This window comes from Poromitra crassiceps (assembly GCF_964638095.1).
Source record: "Poromitra crassiceps genome assembly, chromosome: 11".
Lineage (NCBI taxonomy): Eukaryota > Metazoa > Chordata > Actinopteri > Beryciformes > Melamphaidae > Poromitra > Poromitra crassiceps.
Genome location: NC_139643.1, coordinates 36066087 through 36087224, shown reverse-complemented (window position 1 = coordinate 36087224; position 21138 = coordinate 36066087). Strand labels below are relative to the sequence as shown.

Below are 21138 nucleotides of genomic sequence, written 5' to 3'. Positions count from 1 at the left end.
AATGACATGTTTGTTGAGGTGTTAGGTGAAATGTGAGATTTACAACCTGCTCCTTCTTTGTCTGTCTGTAGGGACCAGGTCAGGCAATGGTAAGACGGTTAGGTGTGTGTGTGTGTGTGTGTGGGGGGGTGTGCGTTTGTGTCTTTTAGGGATGTTCCAGTCGGCATTTTTCTTTTCTTTCTTTAAATGGAAGTTTGCAGACACAGATCCAATAACAGTTTGGTAATTACATTATGCTTTAAATTCATGTTTGAGTGAACATGTCCTTTATACTGACTGGTAGCCAATCCGTTGAAGCATCCCTAGTGTACACATCTGTGTTTGCACCTTGCTGATTGGATGACTGGATGGATGAATGGCTGTATGTAGTGTATGTGACTATATAGTTAAGGACTTAATCATCGGCAGCTTCCAGTAATAGTAGCTTCTTCTCAGCTGTAGTGCTTCTTCCTAGGTTCTGGGTGTTATTCGGCTGCAAACCTAGTGTGATTAGCTGCATCAGCCTAGAGACTAGTACCTAGTGTGAGTAGCTGCATCAGCCTAGAGACTAGTACCTAGTGTGATTAGCTGCATCAGCCTAGAGACTAGTACCTAGTGTGATTAGCTGCATCAGCATAGAGACTAGTACCTAGTGTGAGTAGCTGCATCAGCCTAGAGACTAGTACTTAGTGTGAGTAGCTGCATCAGCCTAGAGACTAGTACCTAGTGTGAGTATCTGCATCAGCTTAGAGACTAGTACCTACTGTGAGTAGCTGCATCAGCCTAGAGACTAGTACCTACTGTGAGTAGCTGCATCAGCCTAGAGACTAGTACCTACTGTGAGTAGCTGCATCAGCCTAGAGACTAGTACCTACTGTGAGTAGCTGCATCAGCCTAGAGACTAGTACCTAGTGTGAGTAGCTGCATCAGCCTAGAGACTAGTACCTAGTGTGAGTAGCTGCATCAGCCTGGAGACTAGTGCCTAGTGTGAGTAGCTGCATCAGCCTAGAGACTAGTACCTAGTGTGAGTAGCTGCATCAGCCTACAGACTAGTACCTAGTGTGATTAGCTGCATCAGCCTAGAGACTAGTGCCTAGTGTGAGTAGCTGCATCAGCCTAGAGACTAGTACCTAGTGTGAGTAGCTGCATCAGCCTAGAGACTAGTACCTAGTGTGAGTAGCTGCATCAGCCTAGAGACTAGTACCTAGTGTGAGTAGCTGCATCAGCCTAGAGACTAGTGCCTAGTGTGAGTAGCTGCATCAGCCTAGAGACTAGTACCTAGTGTGAGTAGCTGCATCAGCCTAGAGACTAGTACCTAGTGTGAGTAGCTGCATCAGCCTACAGACTAGTACCTAGTGTGAGTAGCTGCATCAGCCTAGAGACTAGTACCTAGTGTGAGTAGCTGCATCAGCCTGGAGACTAGTGCCTATTGTGAGTAGCTGCATCAGCCTAGAGACTAGTACCTAGTGTGAGTAGCTGCATCAGCCTAGAGACTAGTACCTAGTGTGAGTAGCTGCATCAGCCTAGAGACTAGTGCCTAGTGTGAGTAGCTGCATCAGCCTAGAGACTAGTACCTACTGTGAGTAGCTGCATCAGCCTAGAGACTAGTACCTAGTGTGAGTAGCTGCATCAGCCTAGAGACTAGTGCCTAGTGTGAGTAGCTGCATCAGCCTAGAGACTAGTACCTACTGTGAGTAGCTGCATCAGCCTAGAGACTAGTACCTACTGTGAGTAGCTGCATCAGCCTACAGACTAGTACCTAGTGTGAGTAGCTGCATCAGCCTAGAGACTAGTACCTAGTGTGATTAGCTGCATCAGCCTAGAGACTAGTACCTAGTGTGAGTAGCTGCATCAGCCTAGAGACTAGTGCCTAGTGTGAGTAGCTGTATCAGCCTAGAGACTAGTACCTAGTGTGAGTAGCTGCATCAGCCTAGAGACTAGTACCTAGTGTGATTAGCTGCATCAGCCTAGAGACTAGTACCTAGTGTGAGTAGCTGCATCAGCCTAGAGACTAGTACCTAGTGTGAGTAGCTGTATCAGCCTGGAGACTAGTGCCTAGTGTGAGTAGCTGCATCAGCCTAGAGACTAGGATGGTGTGTTTTGGATGTGTGTCTTATAGTTTTCTCTCTGGATATGCCCAGGTCGTCTACGTACAAAACAGACCTTGTCCACTCCCAGCGGAGTGACCAGCCAGGTGGACTCGCGCGGACGCAGCCGCACCAAGATGGTGTCCCAGTCCCAACGTACGTACCCCCTCCCAGCCAGCAAAACACACAATGTGGCTTGCAGCCAGGTGTGAGAGAAACACTCTGGGTGCCTGTGTGTGCATGTATGTATGTATGTTTGTGTGTGTGCGTGTGTGTATGTGCGTGTGTGTGTGTGCGTGTGTGTGTGCGTGCATGTGTGTGTGCGTGTGTGCGTGCGTGTGTGTGTGTGTGTGTGTGTGTGTGTGTGTGTATGTGCGTGCCGTGCGTGTGTGTGTGTGTGTGTGTGTGTGTGTGTGTGTGTGCGTGCGTGTGTGTGCGTGCGTGCGTGTGTGTGTGCGTGTGTGTGTGGTTTCTTAGTTACTCTTTGTGGAGTCTCTGTACTCTTGTTGCCGTCACGGTGACAATAAGCTCCATGTAAATGTTTTTATGCCTTCAGGTTCCGACGAATCCGATTGCACGCCAGGTATTCTGTTAGTATGTCAGAATAAGAGTGTGTGTTCTGTTTGTATGTCAGAATAAGAGTGTGTGTTTGTATGTCAGAATAAGAGTGTGTGTTCTGTTTGTATGTCAGAATAAGAGTGTGTGTTTGTGTGTCAGAATAAGAGCGTGTGTTTGTGTGTCAGAATAAGAGTGTGTGTTTGTGTGTCAGAATAAGAGTGTGTGTTTGTGTGTGAGATTAAGAGTGTGTGTTTGTGTGTCAGAATAAGAGTGTGTGTTTGTGTGTCAGAATAAGAGTGTGTGTTTGTGTGTCAGAATAAGTGTGTGTTTGTGTGTCAGAATAAGAGTGTGTTTGTGTGTCAGAATAAGAGTGTGTGTTTGTGTGTCAGAATAAGAGTGTGTTTGTGTGTCAGAATAAGAGCGTGTGTTTGTGTGTCAGAATAAGTGCGTGTGTTCTGTTTGTATGTCAGAATAAGAGTGTGTGTTTGTGTGTCAGAATAAGAGTGTGTGTTTGTATGTCAGAATAAGAGTGTGTGTTTGTGTGTCAGAATATGAGTGTGTGTTTGTGTGTCAGAATAAGAGTGTGTGTTTGTATGTCAGAATAAGAGTGTGTTTGTGTGTCAGAATAAGAGTGTGTGTTTGTGTGTCAGAATAAGAGTGTGTTTGTGTGTCAGAATAAGAGTGTGTTTGTGTGTCAGAATAAGAGTGTTTTATTTGTATGTCAGAATAAGAGTGTGTGTTTGTGTGTCAGAATAAGAGCGTGTGTTTGTATGTCAGAATAAGAGTGTGTTTGTGTGTCAGAATAAGAGTGTGTGTTTGTATGTCAGAATAAGAGTGTGTTTGTGTGTCAGAATAAGAGTGTGTGTTTGTGTGTCAGAATAAGAGTGTGTGTTTGTGTGTCAGAATAAGAGTGTGTTTGTGTGTCAGAATAAGAGTGTGTGTTCTGTTTGTGTCAGAATAAGAGTGTGTGTTTGTATGTCAGAATAAGAGTGTGTGTTTGTATGTCAGAATAAGAGTGTGTGTTTGTGTGTCAGAATAAGAGTGTGTTTGTGTGTCAGAATAATAATGTGTGTTTGTGTGTCAGAATAAGAGTGTGTGTTTGTGTGTCAGAATAAGAGTGTGTGTTCTGTGTGTATGTCAGAATAAGAATGTGTGTTTGTGTATCAGAATAAGAGTGTGTTTTATTTGTATGTCAGAATAAGAGTGTGTGTTTGTGTGTATGTCAGAATAAGAGTGTGTGTTCTGTGTGTATGTCAGAATAAGAGTGTGTGATTGTATGTCAGAATAAGAGTGTGTGTTTGTATGTCAGAATAAGAGTGTGTTTGTTTGTGTGTACCACAGTGAGATAGGTGGCACACACCTGCTGTCAATCTCATTCTGGTCAATGTGTTTTGTGTGTGGGGGATGAGTGTGTGTACTGTGTACAGTAGGTTTGTGTGTTTCTCTGCATGCTGTGTCTCATCACTGAGCGTGGTGTGGTGGACAGGTCATTTTCCGCTGCTCTAGCCTGGCTCTGTTTTGATTCAAAACACTCCACCAAACAAGCAGCATAACAAACAGCAGCGAGCTGGCGCCACTATTTTGCAGCGCTAAAGCAGATGTGTTTGTGCCTGCCTCTCCAAGACGCCTGGAGTTCAAATGTGCTGCTTGTGGCCTGCCTAATGGATTTGACACTCGCTTGGACCCAAGTTTGAAAGAGGATGGGTCAGTGATTGGACCACAGGCCCTGTGAACCAATCAGATCCACACTGGCAGACATTTAGACAGAGGAAACAGATGGAAGCCTTCAGATCAAGTGTTGAGCTAAGAGAGAGAGGGAAGGGCAGCTGAATCCAGGGTTACACAGATTTGTTTGTCTGCGTGTTGGTTTTTAAGCATACTTGCTTTGGGGCATTTTAATTTTTTACTTTTCATCATTGTAAACCAGCTACGCTTCATTTATGTGCCATGTCGGCCGTAACACCATGCACTGCTTCTCCTGGTCCGTCATCTGCAGCTGGTTCAGTGTTAATGTTCGTTGCCAACGCTGCGCTTTCTATGCTTATTTGATAGTTTTCTTTCTCCTAAATGGATTTATTTAATCCAAGTGTTTGACTCTGCCCTCATTCTCGTTGTGGAACGCCAGGATAAGCTCCCATCATGCTCTCTGTTCTAACGCCCATGACGCTTTGCGCGCTAACACCCATAATTCATCTGGTTAATCTGCTGTTCCTTCCCCTGGCCTCTGCTTCCCCCTCCTCTCAACCAATGGGCTTAATGGCTCAGGATCTCAGTCTGCTACCCCCGTTGGTGGTAAGATTATCACGCTACTTCTTTTTTCCCGCTCTTATCTTTACTGCCTATCCTCTGTTCCCCTGACACTGGTCACGTAATGCTCCTCCCACTCTGGCTGAGGCATGCTGGGATTTGTAGGCACAGACTGTTAACATGGCTGCTCTATAACCAAGTTTCTGCACTCTTTGACATGTGCCTGGCTGTAGCCATAGTTGTCTTCACTCAGTGAAAGAGGAGAGAACAGAAAACCTCTGACGCTTGGAAAAGTTTTGCATGGAAAAACAAACACGCCCTCCCCGGATATAATTTAATCAGCCAAAAGATGTATCTTTAGATCCCATGCAAATTAAATCTAAACATTTTGTTTATGTCACCGTTTGTCACCATATTTATTTCTCTTGGCTGTCAACAGTTGACAACCATAAAAATTGTAAGAAGTGAGAGTTTTGATTGATTGATTGGTTTTATTATGGATATAAAAGACAACAAAATCCAAGAGATAAACATGTAAAACACATATTTCCAACATGGTCCCTCCCTCGTCTTGTTTTGTAATGCTAACGGGTTTAAAAAAGAGAGAGACTGATACATGTAGCAAAGCTAACAGGTTGGCTGTCCAGATGGGCTTTGTGTAGCAGCTGTAAATGGAGGAAGACAAGGGGAGACAGTAAGACTCATACAGATTCCATTAAAGATGTCAAGACAACTGGCTTTCTCTTACCGATGTTTTCACTTAGCTGCATGTTACTGGATAGTAGAATTTAGACTCACAGTGTGTCTAGAAGGTTGCATCTGTTGTGTGTTGAAAGTGTGTGTGGCTGTGGCTTATGTTTGTGTGTGTGTGAGCGAGGGAGTGTTGTAGATCCATCTCTGTGTGTTGAGCACAGCAGCTTGTTCCTCCAGAGTCTGTTCACAGCACTGCAAAGACGCTTCATGACTGTTGTTGCAGAGCAAGATGCACTATGGGCTTTGCACTTGGAGATGGGATGTCATGGGGAGGAGACACTGACCAAACATTATAAACGTCTCTGGAAGTGTCTCATCCAATATCTTTAAAAGAGAGAAGAGCCTGTCTTTAAGTGTCATCTTTTCATCAGTAAAACTGTAATCTTCTCGTCAAACTATTACTCAAATTATACACTATCCTCGGAAATAGTAACATTGTTTTTTTTTAGTAATATCAAAGATTTTGTAAGAAAAGGTGTCACATTTTTTCCAAATAATGAAAAACTCTTTTAAATTATTGTAACCTGCGCAATCAAATGAACGTTTTGCTTCAGAATGCTTTCCAACGCTCCTCACTCTCAAGAATCCCGTTTCCAATTGTGCCAAACACTCTAGCGCAGGGATACTCAACTTGCTTTGCCCGGGGGCCACTTTTGTAAAATGATAGGAGGCCAGGGGCCAGTTAATAAACAAACATTAATATAATTTTTTTCTGTAGCGGATTGTAGGTTTTTGGGTTGTCAGCCAGAGTTTAGTCTGATAATTTTGGATAGTTCGTTAAGTTACCGTAAATTTCGGACTATAAGCCGCAGCTTTTTCCCCGTTTTTTGGCCCTGCGGCTTATATAACGGTGCGGCTTATCTATGGATTTTTTCGGGGAAAAAAAACAAAAAAAACGGAATTCTCTCTTCTTTAGCACTCTTTCTAACTATAAATCCACTTCTGTTTTAATTTCCTCTCTTGCCCTCTTTTCACCACACCGCGGACACTGTGTGCACTGTAAAAAAAAACACAGGTGGTGTTGTGTTATGTTGTTTTGTTGAAATGTTAATAAATGGGAGCTTCCTCAAACAGCCATCTTTTTCCCGACAATCCCCTCTGTGCATGAACCCTTACATATGGTAATTAAACATTAAAACACAATAAAAAAAAAAAAAACATTAAAACACCTGCGGCTTATAGTCCGGTGCGGCTTATATATGTAACAAACAGGCAATTTTGCTGCTGCGGCTTATACTCCGGTGCGGCTTATAGTGCGGAAATTACGGTAGTTAGGTTAAGTTAGTTAAGTACATATAAGTGCCTGGGTGGTGAGCAGACGGCGGTATTTGACAATTTAGCTGGAGCTCAGTCAAACTTTATTTCACGTTAGGTTTCATTGTGAATTAGAAAATGGTCGGGGGGCCACTCTGCACTCTATCATGGGCCGCATCTGGCCCCCGGGCCACGAGTTGAGTACGCTACAGTGTAGCGTCTGCTGTTTTTTCAACTTGACTTCTAATATAAGTGCTTGGAAACGAGTGCCACTAAATTGAAGGGCACTCTGACTCCTGGGCAGTTGTGTACATACATACACCAGCAAAGTTGTAGATACATTAAGTCGTATTCCATCGCTGTTATGAGAAACGATAAGAACATTCCTCCATGCCAAGATGTTTGATAGATGACCAGTGTCGACTGTCTTGTCCTCACAGCAGAAGGGGGTTGGTAAACTAGTAGCATAGCAGCTCTGTAGCTTTCACTGTTACATCTGTTGCATGAGAAAGACTCTGACTTGTCTTTCTCCCTTCTCTCTGGTCTCTCTTCATGCTGGTGTCTCTCTCTGTGCAGCGGGCAGTCGCAGCGGCTCCCCGGGCCGTGTGCTGACCAGCACGGCCCTGAGCACCCTGAACTCGGGCCCCCAGAGGGTACTGGGCAGCGCGGGAGCCGGAGCGGCGGGGCAGCACCGACGAAGCCGCATCCCCCGCAGCCAGGGCTGCTCCAGAGACTCCTCCCCCACCCGCCTGTCTGTTGGTGAGGACGCACGCACACACACACACACACACACACACACACACACACACACGCATACACACGCACACACACACCAGTTCATAAACTTTATGAATATACCTTTATTAACACATTCACTGCCAGCCGTTTTTTCAATACTGTAGGTAGGTTCTGCCAAGGTTTTTTTTTGAGGATTCTGGCTCATCTTTCAAGAGCCGAGGATTCTTTTCTGCTAAGATTTTGTGAACACAAATGATCTCAAAATAACTAATAGAATGTGTGCTTTCTCTGTCTAAAAGAGTTAGTTTGTAGAGTTAGTAGTTATGTAGGCATTAGCAGTAGAATACAGCATGGTTTCAGCGTCTGAAAATTTATTCTGAGATAAATGGCTTTTTGTGAAATTCGATAGAACAGTCACTTTAACCATTTATTTTTGGCGTAAGACGTCAGACATCTAAACAATAGTTTTGAACAGTAATTTCCTCCATAGCAGCAGGAAACCCCCCTCTCCTTCAAACTCCTCCCTCCGTGGGTGTGTCTCTGGTGGCTTTGCAGCGTTTGTCACAAGCGAGGCTCTGCCTGTCTGTGCTGCCTGGCTGCTGGCGGCTGCTCTTTGGGCGAGTCTGCATGAGTCGTTTCGGTTGTGAGCTCAGCTGCAATGAAGCTGCGTGCGATTGTGGGCTTTCTGGCGGTGTTTCAAAGTGTGTTGCACGCATAATCTATTATGCAAATTTGCAATCCCCCACCGCCAGCTCCCAGCGCGATAATGCGCGAAAGCGTTTTCGCCAATCCATTTTACAGTATGAGAATGGTTTCCTCGCGCGTTCCCCTGCAGTTTTGGCTCGGCTTTTTCTACTCTGGAGAGCACTGTCGCCACTTAGTGGGTCGGTGGAATGGGTTGTACACGTTCGGTGGCTCCAATATTTTTATAGGAGACGTGGGGGGCGTTGATCCACGTCCCACCGTCAAATTTTTTTTTTTTTTTTTTTTGACGAGTCAACTCGTCATTGGCAGTCAACCGTTGGATTTTTTTTTGACGAGTCAACTCGTCATTGGCAGTGAACGTGTTAAAGGTACGATGCAAAGATATTGCTTTTGATACACAGTGATGCAATGCAAGCAAGCACGCACACACACACAGTGTGTGGTCCTTATACCCTCGGACTTGAACTCTCTCTTCCCTGTTGCGCCCTGTCCACCTTTTCTTCTTCTGCTCTTCCTTCTCTCTCTGTCCCTTCAGCTCCCTCCAGCATTAGTTCCATCTACAACGGAGCGAGCAGAGGAGGTAAGGCTCCGATGTCAGGCAGATCACCCTGCTGTCCATCTCTCCACATCGATCTCTCCCTGGCGATTTCTCCTCATCTCTCTCTCCTCCGTCCCTTAACCCCATCCATCATTCCAAATCTCTCACACCATCTCTCATGCCGTGCCAAGCCCCTTCGCCAGGCTGTCCTGTGTCGCTCCCCGCCTCGCACTCCCACAACCCATCTCTCTAACCTGTCTGTGACTTCCTGGCTGTGGTGATACGGTGACGGGTTCCCATGGTGATCAGCAGATCTCCATGCTACTAAGAATGCAAAAGCATCATCCACCCCTCCTCCCCCTCCCCTCCCTACTAACCTGTCAACAGTGGCCCATGAATGAATCCTCTCACAGGATCGGTGAAGCTTCATCGGCCTTTTGTAACTCTTCGGTAGGCTGTGATTAACCCTGATTGGCTGGGTGGGTGCTGTAGCTGACCAATGAGCAGCGAGGTTGATTGCGATGCGACTGGATAAAAATACAGATCCCCCCCCCCACTCCTCAATCTCTAAATTCAATTCAAATCACTTCCTTTTCTATTCTGTGTGTTTGTTTGTTTGTTCGTGTGTGATGGAAAAGAGAAACGGTGAGCGTGAGGGTGTGTATGTGAATAGAGAGGCAAAGTGACCGCCTACTTCCTGCTTCAGCACTGTACCAGAGATTTTCATCCGCCATTTATTTTCCCATAGACATTTTGTAAAATGCTTATAAAAATAGTTTTACTTCGTCAAGCCAAACGGTTCGGCTATATTTAGAATCGGGAGAGACCATAGAACATTTCACTCAGACCAGAACTTTAAAAAACTACATCGAAAGAATATTTTCTTTAAATCCGCAATTCTTTTACGTTTTGGTCCGATTGAAATATTCTATGGTCTCTCCTGTTAATAAATATATCTGAACCGTTTGGTTTGAACAAGTAAAACTATTTTTATAAGCATTTTACGAAATGTCTATGGGGAAATAAATGGCGGATGAAAATCTCTGGTACAGTGCTGAAGCAGGAAGTAGGCGGTCACTTTGCTTTGCTCTCTATATGAAACGGTTATTTTTACATGTGATTTCTCAGTCCAGCAGTCCTGTGCTCCTTTTGGGATGCACCTCAGTATTCTAAGGTGACTCCCTGTCCTTGCTCACTCTGCACCGGCGACAAGGAGCCACTTCAGTCTGTTGAGATGCTCCCTCAGGGCCAGTAGACCTGTGCTTTCTTGTTTTTTTTTGTCAGTTTGTCAACTCTATTCTCTCTCTTTGTGTCTCTTTGTTTGTACCTTTATCCATGTGCCTTCTGCCTTCCTCTTGTGTGTTTACTGCGTCTCCCTATTCTGTCCTCCACTGTATTCATCTTTGCCTTCTCTTCTCTTCTCTTCTTACTGCTACTTATCTCTCCTCTACTGCCCCCCTCTCTCTCCCCTGCTGCGGTGTGCTGTTGTAACCCGGGTGGCGTTAGCTCGGGGGAGTCGTATCCCGCGGCCCAGTATGAGTCAGGGCTGCAGCAGAGAGGCCAGCCGCGAGAGCAGCCGGGACACCAGCCCCGTACGCTCCTTCACACCCCTCGGTGAGTAGCAGTAGCAGAGACCGTGGGATCCAAGCAAGACGGCCCAACTTCAACTCACTTCCTGTCATTTTGTCACGTGGCTTTTGTAACCAGGGTTTTCCACGGACACGCCCACTTAGGAGACTTTCGGCAGGTCTGCGTCAATGGTTGACCACGCCCTTTTGGGAGACTTGCTGCTGCCATTTGTTAGAATGGGCGGAGCCCCATCTATAGTAATATAATATCTCTGGCCGTAGCGGACGGGTCCCAGAGTCAGAGGGAGGTGTTGTAAAGACAGGAAGAGTATGACATCAGAGAAGAGAGATGAGGGGGAAAAAGGAGACCCCTCCACACAAGGTTTCTCCTACTTTTTGCTGGGTGTGCTGAAAGCGGAGGGCAGTTCATTGTCACATTTTTTGTTTAATCAGATGTCCATTTTATTCTGACGGCTACTAAAAATCTCAAAACAGAAAATATGTTGGATTTCTGGAATGTTATTTGGACACAATGAAGCTCTGTACGAAATCATTCCCTATTACAGAAACAGTGCACTATCTAGTGTATCCACCATTTTCTACTAGTGTCTGAATTTTCAAAGGTTAATTTGAGTCACTAAATAGTCCACTATAAGATACCCACAATGCACTACAAATTGTAGTGAACAAAATTGTAATGAACAGACAGTGTACCCTACCATTTTCCTGACTGTATACCACAGTGCCATGTGATCGTGTCTTACCGAAGAAGAAGCAGCAGCTAGCCAACATGTTGGCTAATAGAAACTGGTCTATTTTACCGGTTGGCACTGTTAGGACCGGCTCGTAGGCCACAACAAAAGAGGGAGATGTCCTCGGAGAACTTTAAACAATAATCTGAATTTATTATAAAACCCAAGAAAAAGTAAAGAAAAGACTACAAAACGTACAATGGGTGGAGTGTGGTAGCCTGGGTAAACCCAGCCCCCAGTGACCTGCTCTCAGGCTCACCCTGCTTACAGTCACAAGTTAGTGACTGGGAACTGAGAGAGCAGGTCACGTGGGGGCTGGGTTTACCTAGGCTAGGAGTGTGGTAGTCAGTATCAGTGGGGTCTGGAAGTGTATGGGTGCAGTGGGAAATGTCAGTGTAAGACAAAAGGTGAGAACAGCTTGGTCTCAGGAGGCATGAATGGCTCTGACTGTAGCTCTGCTGACTGTCAGGGCAGGCAGCCCTAAGTAGAAGACCTGGCAGCACTGGCCAGGTGCTGCCCATCTTAAAAACTGCCCAAACCCCCCCCCCCCCCCCCGCCCCTCCCCTCCATGAGGGAAACCTGGCCCTGTTGTGTGCTACCCCTCCCCCCCCCCCCCCCCCCATTTTAGAACTTTTAGAGTAATTATGTATTTTTTTTGTGTGGTATTTTGTATGCTGTGATCTATTCACTTTTTTAGATTTTGTCTTGTTTTTGCTGTACTGACCTTAACAAAGTGAATTTCCCTTGTGGACAATAAAGTACAACTTGACTTGACTTGATCTCCAGTCAGGCCAGCAACCTGCAATGCAAAGCTGGAACAGTACGCAGGCCAATGTAATGGGGCAATAGGCCCCAGGGCCGTCACGGCAGCATTGGCAAATTGACAAAATATGTATTAGACACCTAATTGGAGTTGCCTCCGTTTTGAACCTAGAGCAGCAAAACTGCAGGAATCATCGTTACAGGTCAGCTAACTACTTCACCCGCCAATACAGGAGGTGATATTTGGTGCTAGTCATTAGCTCACAAGCTCGTTTAATGTTTACCAAACCAAAACCGCTTGCTGCCATTAGCAGATAGGCAAGGGCACCAAAGTGGACAAAACCACACGTGCACACAATTACAATTTCACCAATAAATTTGTAATTTAATGTTCAAAACGCGTCAAAATCAATATGACCCGAGTCCATTTCAATCTGCTCTCATGGTGCTTTGTTTATGTGACGCTGAGCGCATGCCGGTGAAGTCAAGATCCAGCGCATTTCTTTAATGCATTGATATTTAATGTAGTGTCTGAAGATTTGTTTGGTCGTTGCCTATATAGTTCACTATGACTATAAACTATAACTACTATACTACTATAAACACTACATGGGGAATAGTGCGAGGGAATGGATGAACCATTGCGAACGCAGCTTGAGTGTGATTGAAAAGATACAAACACTCATACACTGGCATGTGTTTGCATGGTTGTCGGCCTTTTCTCTCTACTCGCGCACACCGTTCTAACAGCGTGGTTGCTTGTGTGTGCGTGTGTTAAAACTCTGTACGTGTGTGTGTGTGTGTGTGTGTGTGTGTGCGCGCGCGTGTGTTAAAACTCTGTCTGTACGTGTGTGTGTTGTTCTCGGTTGCAGCAACGCGGAGCTACTCTCGCTCCACCGGCACTCTCCACACACCTGATGCTTTTGGTGCTGCAGGTGAAGGCTGAGTACCACTCTTTCTCCGTCACTCATCCACCTACCGAGTCTTCATTTTGTTCTCTCCGCCTTTTTCTTTTTGCCCTTTTTTTTGGTTCTGCGCATCTTTTCCTTTATTTTCTCAGTCAGCCTGTTCCTTTTTTCTCCGTTGGTCTCCGTTTCTTACATTCCACTCCAGGAGCGTCGAAGCTTCCAATGGAATCGCATGCTTCCGCCCGTTCCGTTGCCCCGGCAACCATTTCACCAGTTTTGCCACGACAACCATTCTGCCAGGTTTACCATCGTCCTTTTGTTTCCTTATTTAGCTCCACCCCTTCCCTCCGGAGAAACCCACTCATCCTCCTGTGTTTTATGTCATTCATACCTTTTTCTCCCCAGGGGGCACCTGTGTTGTCAGGGGTTATCATGTCATCTAACAAGCCATCAACCTCAACTTACCGGGGTGGCTCATGGGAAATGTAGTGTGTGCGAGTTGAGTAAAAGGGAGAGAGCGGATGACGAGGAGAGTGAGTGAGGTTCCTCACAAGTGGATAAGTGGGATGCGGTTGAAAGAGTGGAGGAGTGTGTGGAATTATGTAGATGCATCTTCCTGAAGTTTTGTAATATATTCTGATCCTATCCTCTTCTTTCTTCTTCTTCCCGTCTCTGTCTTTCTCTGTGTCTCTGCCCACAGGATCAGGGTTTGGCAGTGGCATCAGTCCGTCCAGTCGTCTGTCTTCTTCAGTCAGTGCCATGAGGGTCCTCAACCCCGGCTCAGACGTAGAAGAGGCTCTCGCAGACGCGCTGGTATGAAGACACTCAAAACAACACACATACACACCTCACACACATACACGCTACCAACCAAATAAACATACAGTACAAGAAACCAATATGTACATGTAGACCCACTGCACATTCTAGCCAGCTATCGGCATGTGCAAGCTCACAGCTCCTGGAGTGTGTGTGCCTCCTGGGGAGTGTGTGTGTGTGTGTCTGACTAACCCATGGTTCTACCTCTGTTTAACGCTGTCAGCTGTTGGGAGACATCCGGTCAAAGGTCAGCTTCTTGTCCCGTCTATGCATGTTGTATGACATCATTATTATGTCGGTGTTTTCGTTTCCTAGCTTCATTTCACGCCCTCTCCGTTCCTGTCCCCCCCCTTCTCTGCAGAAGAAGCCGGCCCGGCGGCGGTACGAGAACTACGGCGGCATGTACTCTGATGACGACGCCAACAGCGACGCGTCCAGCGCCTGCTCCGAGAGGTCCTACAGCTCCAGGAACGGAGGAGCCATCCCCACCTACATGAGGCAGACTGAGGACGTCGCAGAGGTCAGCAGCCACAGAAGTATAGAGAGTCACAGCAGACAATGCAGTGAACCGGTGTATTGTAGTTGAGTTGAGTCACCAAAGCCTCGAGTCCAAGTCAGGTCTCAAGTCCTCAGTGCTCGAGTCACCAGTCGGAGTTCAAATAATCAATCGATAACGTATACTGAGAGTCCTGGTGGCTCAACTGGTAATATCAGTGTTTTACTGCAATTCATGCAATATTTGATGTTGAGTTCCAGTGCAGTCCTTCACTTTTACTGAATAATATAGATTTAGTTTGATATTAATCTGAAGACAAAACACTTTTCCTCCGGTAAACAACATAACATTATTGTACAGTACATGTGTGTGGGGGGGAGGGGGTCAAATACATTTTCAGATGTTACTTTTAACACATTCACTGCCAGACGTTTTTTTTTTACTGTAGTTAGCTTCTGCCAGAGGGGTTTTTTGAGGATTCTGGCTCATCTTTCAAGACCCGAGGATTCTTTTCTGCTAAGATTTTGTGAACACACAATATCTCAAAAGAACTAATAGAATGTGTGCTTTCTCTGTCTAAAAGAGTTAGTTTGTAGAGTTAGTAGTTATGTAAGCATTAGCAGTTGAATACAGCATGGTTTCAGCGTCAGAAAAATTATTCAGAGATAAACGGCTTTTTGTGAAATTCGATAGAACAGTCACTTTAACCATTCATTTTTGGCATCAGTAAGACGTCAGACATCTAAACAATAGTTTTGAACAGTAATTTCCTCCATAACAGCAGGAAACCCCCCTCTGCTTCCAACTCCTCCCTCCGTGGGCGTTCTTCTTGGCTGCAGCGGCCGTCACAAGCTTGTCACCAGTCTCACTGCTTTGCTGCTGCTGCTGCCTGTCTGCGCGGCCGCTGTTTGAGGAAGTCTGGATGGACTCGCTCGCTTCTTGGAGTTTTGGTTGAGAGAAGCTTTTGCGATTCTGGTCATATTTATGCTGCGTGTTTCAAAGTGTGTTCCACCTGTAATCTATTATGCAAATTTGCAATCCCGCATCGCCAGCAATCAGCGCGAAAACGAAAGCGTTTTCCCCCATCCATTTTCATGAGAATGGCTGCTTTTTGCTTGCCTTCCTCTAGTCAGGAGAGCACTGTCGCCACTTAGTGGCTCGGTGGAATGGGTTGTAAACGTTCGGTGGCTCCAATAATTATATAAGAGATGTAAAAGGGTTAGATGCACATCCCACGGTCAAAAAAAAAAAAATCCTTTTTTTGACGTATTAATACGTCATTGGCAGTCAACCGTTGGATTATTTTTGACGTATTAATACGTCATTGGCAGTGAACGTGTTAAGTAATTTTTTGAATATTGATAACTTTTTAAATCTTGATAAAAATTTTCAGCTTGATATTGTTTGATCCCAAATACTAGTGCATCCTTATTGTCCATAGATAACTGTGTGTGTGTGTGTGTGTGTGTGTGTGTGTGTGTGTGTGTGTGTGTGTGTCCTTCGCCAGGTGCTGAACCGCTGTGCCAGCGCCAACTGGTCTGAGCGGAAGGAGGGGCTCCTGGGCCTGCAGGCCCTGCTTAAGAATCAGCGCACCCTCAGGTCAGCCTATCGCAGGGAAGGAGAGCTCTAAATCTCACTCGAAATTCGTTGGTCATTTTCAGCTAACAAACTGCGTTTGTTTTTGTCTGCAGTCGGGTGGAGTTGAAGAGGCTATGTGAAATCTTCACCAGGATGTTTGCAGACCCTCACAGTAAGGTATGGACACATGCATGTACTTGCTCACGCATACACATGTGCACACAAGGCACTCATGTACAATACATACCACAATGACATGTATATTCATTATCCACCCACTTTGATTTTACCTTGGTTCCCAAATGCTTTGTTTATCCCACCATCCTCCACTGTACCGGATTCTGCCGAAAAACAAGGACAATTGAACACACATTTTTCAACATTCTAAATATGAAATATATTCACCACACATTAAGGCTTGAACACGGGATAAACAGGTCAAAATACAGTATATCCTCAGATGCACACACACATCAGTATGAACATACATCAACACAGGCATGCAGAGCGTGCGACGGTAGCTGAATGGTTTCTAACGGCATGCCACGCCTGAGTTTGTGTGACCTCACACTCTCCGCTGTCCATCCAATGGGATTGCTCTATCACTATTCCTCAGCCAATCCGCTGGCTGTGTGCTCACTGCGCCCACTACAACCCCCTCTCCCTCCCGCCCCCCTTCCTTCCCTCCCTCCCTTCCTGCATAGTCTGAAGCGATGACACTGACCGCACACACACTCATACACTCGCTCACACACACACACACACACACACACATGCTCACACACACACTCACACCCTCATGCACACACACCTATTCTGGCTGCCATCTCTTCTTTCTGACTAATCTGCTGCGGTTCGTCTTCTCTAACACCGCCACTTTTCCTCCGGCGTTTTGAGTGCCCTCCCCTCCCCCCCTATCCCCATCCCCTCACGCACAGTCAGGTGTGTGAGCCCCTCCCCTTCCCCCTCGTTTGACGTGAGGATTTCATGAATTTCAGCGAGACTCCGGCAGGGTGTACGGCACGGCAGAATCCGGTATAAGCTCAGCCTCCTTCAAGGTACATCTCACCTCGGCTTCCTTCCCTGCCTCCCTCCCTCCATCTTTTATCTGTCCCCAGACCATTCTCACTTCTTCACCTCTCTCACTCTCCTCATCACTTTTTCTTTCATTTCATTTTTCTAGCGTTGCCCACACAACGCAACACCTTTCAGATTCTGCAGATGATGTTGTTCTTGTTGCCCTGTGAAAGAGCCTTAAACATTTAGCAAATGCAAAGCGGATTGCATGCACGGTGAAGATTAGATGTTTTTCCGTTTCATGGATTTGACACGTTGATGAAAACCTGCACAACACACACACACACACACACACACACACACACACCTCTGTAGGTGTCTGCTCACCTGTTTATGTATACTTGGTCAGGATGCTAACAGATGTGTCTCTCTCCCCCTCATGCCACGCCCCCTCTGGAACTCTCTGTAGAGAGTAAGTTTGGCCGCTCGTTTGACGACACCTGTTTTGACCTTTTGTGTGTTTGGATGTGAATCTGCTTCATTAATTAATCCGATAACCAATTACCAAGGCAACAGCATACTACTCACTCACTAACCTGCCTCGGTGAAGTCACACGCTGTGCCCGTGACCACCGTGTCGTGCAGAACTCGACCAATCGGCATGTAGATACGATCGTGACGGGGCCTGATTGGTGTCTGTTGTGGCAGTAATTAACGGTGTCATTGTGGTCATCTACTAATGAGTTTGGGTGTTTGGGTGATTTGGGTGATTTAAGATCATTGGTGATTGGGAATGAAGGTATGGGGGAGCTGGAAGGATGAGTGGATGCCTGCTAACCTCACATGATCCCAGCAGCAGCAGTATCTTATATAAGGCTTATTTTCAACTAATGATTAATTTCATTATCAATTAATCTGTCGATTATCTTCCCGACTAATCGATTAATCGTTTGGTCTATAAAATGTCACAAAATGGTGAAAAATGTCTATCCTTTTTTCCCCAAAGCCCAAGATGGCATCCTCAAATGTCTTCTTTTGTCCTGACCAACCGTCCACATCCCAAAGATAATCAGTTTACTGTCATAGAAGACTAAAGGCTGTTTCACACAGATGCGGTGCGAATGCAGAGGCGGAATGTGGTACGAAATTCCGTGCGAATTTTCCACATTGCAACCTATACACACAGGTCCGGTGCGAATTATTCGCAGTCCCACATTAATTTTCCGCAGCGGAAAAACAGTGTTCAGTGTAACCAGTAGTTAATGTCCCTCCCCGGCTCCCGTCTAGTAGGACAGCACCATCTACTTGCGCAAGCTAGCTACCAGTCGGCTAACGTCAGACACAGACAGACAGACACAGCAGCGAGACGAGCCATGAAAAGCAACTGGAGGCAGTGAAATTGCCGTCCATTTCAGTGAAATGGAGGCAGGAGCAGCGGACCCCAATTTTGATGTTAAACTGCTAGTTAGCATTTGGATACAAGTGGCTAACATTAGCTCCATCCATTTACAACAGTGGTTTACAAGGTTAGCAAGTAGGAATTCGTTTCAGCTACATTACCATCTTCAGTGAATCCCAGCTGCTGGGCGATCTGAAGATCTATTGTCCTTAATTTCGGTGTTGATCGTCATGGTGTTTGTCATATAAAATTGGATGTTGAGAAACCAAATTGATGAGGTTCGGCAAGAGTAGTGGAGGTATGACGTCAGCTGTAAACAAAGGATTTCATTGGTCAAACGTATTTTCCGCAGGCGGAAATCCGCGGACGTCAATGTCTATCCGGAAAAATAAAATGCCGCACGAATGTTCGGCCGCGGTGTGCAAGCTTCAATTACAACTAATTAAAAAAGAAAATTGCGAATGTCTGTGCCGATTATTCGCACGGAGATCCGCACCGGTGTGAAACGGCCTTAAAGAAACCAGAAAATATTCACATTTAAAAAGCTGAAACGCGCGGCGTCCGGGGAGTGTAGCTGTAGATTCCCTGCCTACCAACACGAGGGCCGGAGGTCCGCGCCCCCGTGTTACCTCTGGCTTGGTCTTGCGTCCATACAGGCACGATTGGCTGTGTCTGCGGGTGGGAAGCCGGAATGAGGGTATGTGTCCTGGTCGCTGCACTAGCGCCTCCTCTGGACGGTCAGGGCGCCTGTTCGGGGCAGAAGGGAACTGGTGGGAATAGTGCGGTCCTCCCACGTGCTACGTCCTGCCGGTGAAGCTCCCCGTTGTCAGGTGAAAAGAAGTGGCTAGCAACTGCACATGTATCGGAGGAAGCATGTGTGTTTCTACGCCTACGGCTCTCTCCAGATCGGCAGAGGGTGGAGCAGCGACTGGGGCAGCAGGGGGAATTGGCCAAGTATAATTAGGGAGAAAATGTGAGGAAAATCGGGGGGGGGGGGGGGGGGGGGAGCTGAAATGAGAGATTTTTTTCTTCTTAAAAATGTATCTAAACAATTAATTGATTATAAAAGAATCGTTGGCAATTAATTTTTCGTCGATGCGATGGACTAATCGATTAATCAACTAATCGTTGCAACTCTAATATCCTATATGCATATGTATGCAGAATACTTGTATACGTGCGTGTGTGGTTCCACTTAGGGGCCGAGGCTTTGCGTGTGACCCATGCTCTGTGTGTGTGTGTGTGTGTGTGTGTGTGTGTGTGTGTGTGTCCAGGTGTTCAGCATGTTCCTGGAGACATTGGTGGACTTCATCCTCGTCCATAAGGAGGACCTGCAGGACTGGCTGTTTGTGCTGCTCACCCAGCTGCTGAAGAAGATGGGAGCCGACCTGCTGGGCTCCGTTCAGGCCAAAGTCCAGAGAGCTCTGGATATCACACGGTCGGTACCACACTCGCATACCTCATGGGATTGGGACAGTGACTGTATGTGCAGTCTGCATTTCAGAAGATTGTCTGTCTTAGATCATGGGTCTTTCTTGGCCTCCTTTCTTCACACACACAACAATGTTCGATCATCTATAAGAATGGGAGACCATTCCATCCATCATTGTTGCCTGTTGACCTAGGGCTAGGCGATCTGGAGCAAAAATCATATCTCGGTATTTTGAGGCTGAATGGCGATACCCGATATACATTTATATCTCGCTATTTTCTACGAAGTGGGCTGATTGTTCAGTTGTAAGTCAAAGCCTCGTGTGAGATGCCCCATGCACTTTTATTAAAACAAGACTAACAAAATAAAATGCAAAGACAGGGTTTCCTGCCCTGACTGTTGGTGCTCTGACTAAATATTTACACGGGATGTTTGATCAATAATCAGTAATGTGGATATGATGACTAAGCGGGTAAAGGCAAAATAATAGAACAGTTTGGTGAGTTCGGGAATTTACATCACTTTGTAATGCAACCTTTAAACCAGCAAAAGACAACATATCACAATATTACAATATCCAAAATCTAAGACGATATCTAGTCTCATATCACGATATCGATATAATATTGATGTATTGCCCAGCCCTACGTTGATGCGAGTAAATAACACTATCTTATCTGTCCCAATACCCACCAATGTGGTTTTTATTTCATTTCTGAGAAGTGTTTATGTTCACACTGGAATCCTAAGTAACATGGATGTCTTTTTGATCCTGTAGAGAGTCTTTCCCCAATGACCTCCAGTTCACCATCATTATGAGGTTCACTGTGGACCAGACACAAACCCCCAACCTCAAGGTAAAAGAGGAGTCAATTCAATGTGTCTTATGTGTTTGTATGAGAAAGAGACGTTGAACGCGTGCAAAGGTTTTGAGTGAGGGAGGGAGGGGGCTGGAAAATCCAGCGACTCGGTAACCATGGTAACTGTTGCACTGATATGACCTCATGGCTGCCTGTGCTGGCTCTGCAACCCCGCCCCCCCACACCCTGAATCCCGAGCTGTAATTGGATAGCGACTGACAAACCTCCACTGGCTTTTGGCTCTGCTGCAGTCCAGACACTTCCCCTCAAGCTCTGTTCCTCTAACTCACTTCCTCCATCTCCCTGGCTCTCACTAACTGCCTTAGAGCTCCTCTTTGCCTCACCAGTTTGACCTTTGACCTGCTCCACACCGCTCCTGTGCACCCCTTCCCTCCTCTTGCCCCACCCCCTTTTACCTCTGTCTTCTCTGCCTCCTCCCCCCACCCATTCCTCCCCAATGTTTCTACCCCCCCGTCTCCCTACTCTTCCTTCCCCTCCATAACTATTTCCTCCTTCCCTTTTCCGACTTTGTGACGCCTCTTAAACTCTTCTTTACCCTCCTCCCCTCCCCTGTCTCTCTCTGCGTGTGATTGACGCAGTGCTTCTCCTCTCTCTCTCTGAAGCCTGTGCGGAGCTCGTGTTGCGGGCGAGGCAGGGGAGGGTCCGGGGTAAAATTGTTCCCCCTCAG

General features: G+C 46.1%; 1 protein-coding gene across 9 annotated transcripts in view; it reads left to right on the top strand.

Moving 5' to 3' along the window:
• clasp2 (cytoplasmic linker associated protein 2) overlaps positions 1–21138 on the top strand; it is an 84588-nt gene that overhangs the window by 50533 nt on the left and 12917 nt on the right. The window contains exons 19-31 of one of the 9 annotated variants that reach the window (XM_083646211.1): positions 2121–2222; positions 2623–2649; positions 7455–7637; positions 8857–8901; positions 10366–10473; positions 13550–13662; positions 13892–13915; positions 14033–14188; positions 15672–15763; positions 15856–15919; positions 16741–16800; positions 19433–19596; positions 20369–20447. In XM_083646211.1, coding sequence (XP_083502337.1) covers positions 2121–2222; positions 2623–2649; positions 7455–7637; positions 8857–8901; positions 10366–10473; positions 13550–13662; positions 13892–13915; positions 14033–14188; positions 15672–15763; positions 15856–15919; positions 16741–16800; positions 19433–19596; positions 20369–20447 — 1217 coding nt within the window. Of the gene's footprint in view, positions 1–2120; positions 2223–2622; positions 2650–7454; positions 7638–8856; positions 8902–10365; positions 10474–13549; positions 13663–13891; positions 13916–14029; positions 14189–15671; positions 15764–15855; positions 15920–16740; positions 16801–19432; positions 19597–20368; positions 20448–21138 lie in introns of all 9 variants that reach the window. The other 8 variants (XM_083646204.1, XM_083646206.1, XM_083646207.1 and 5 more) reach the window with 8 other exon arrangements.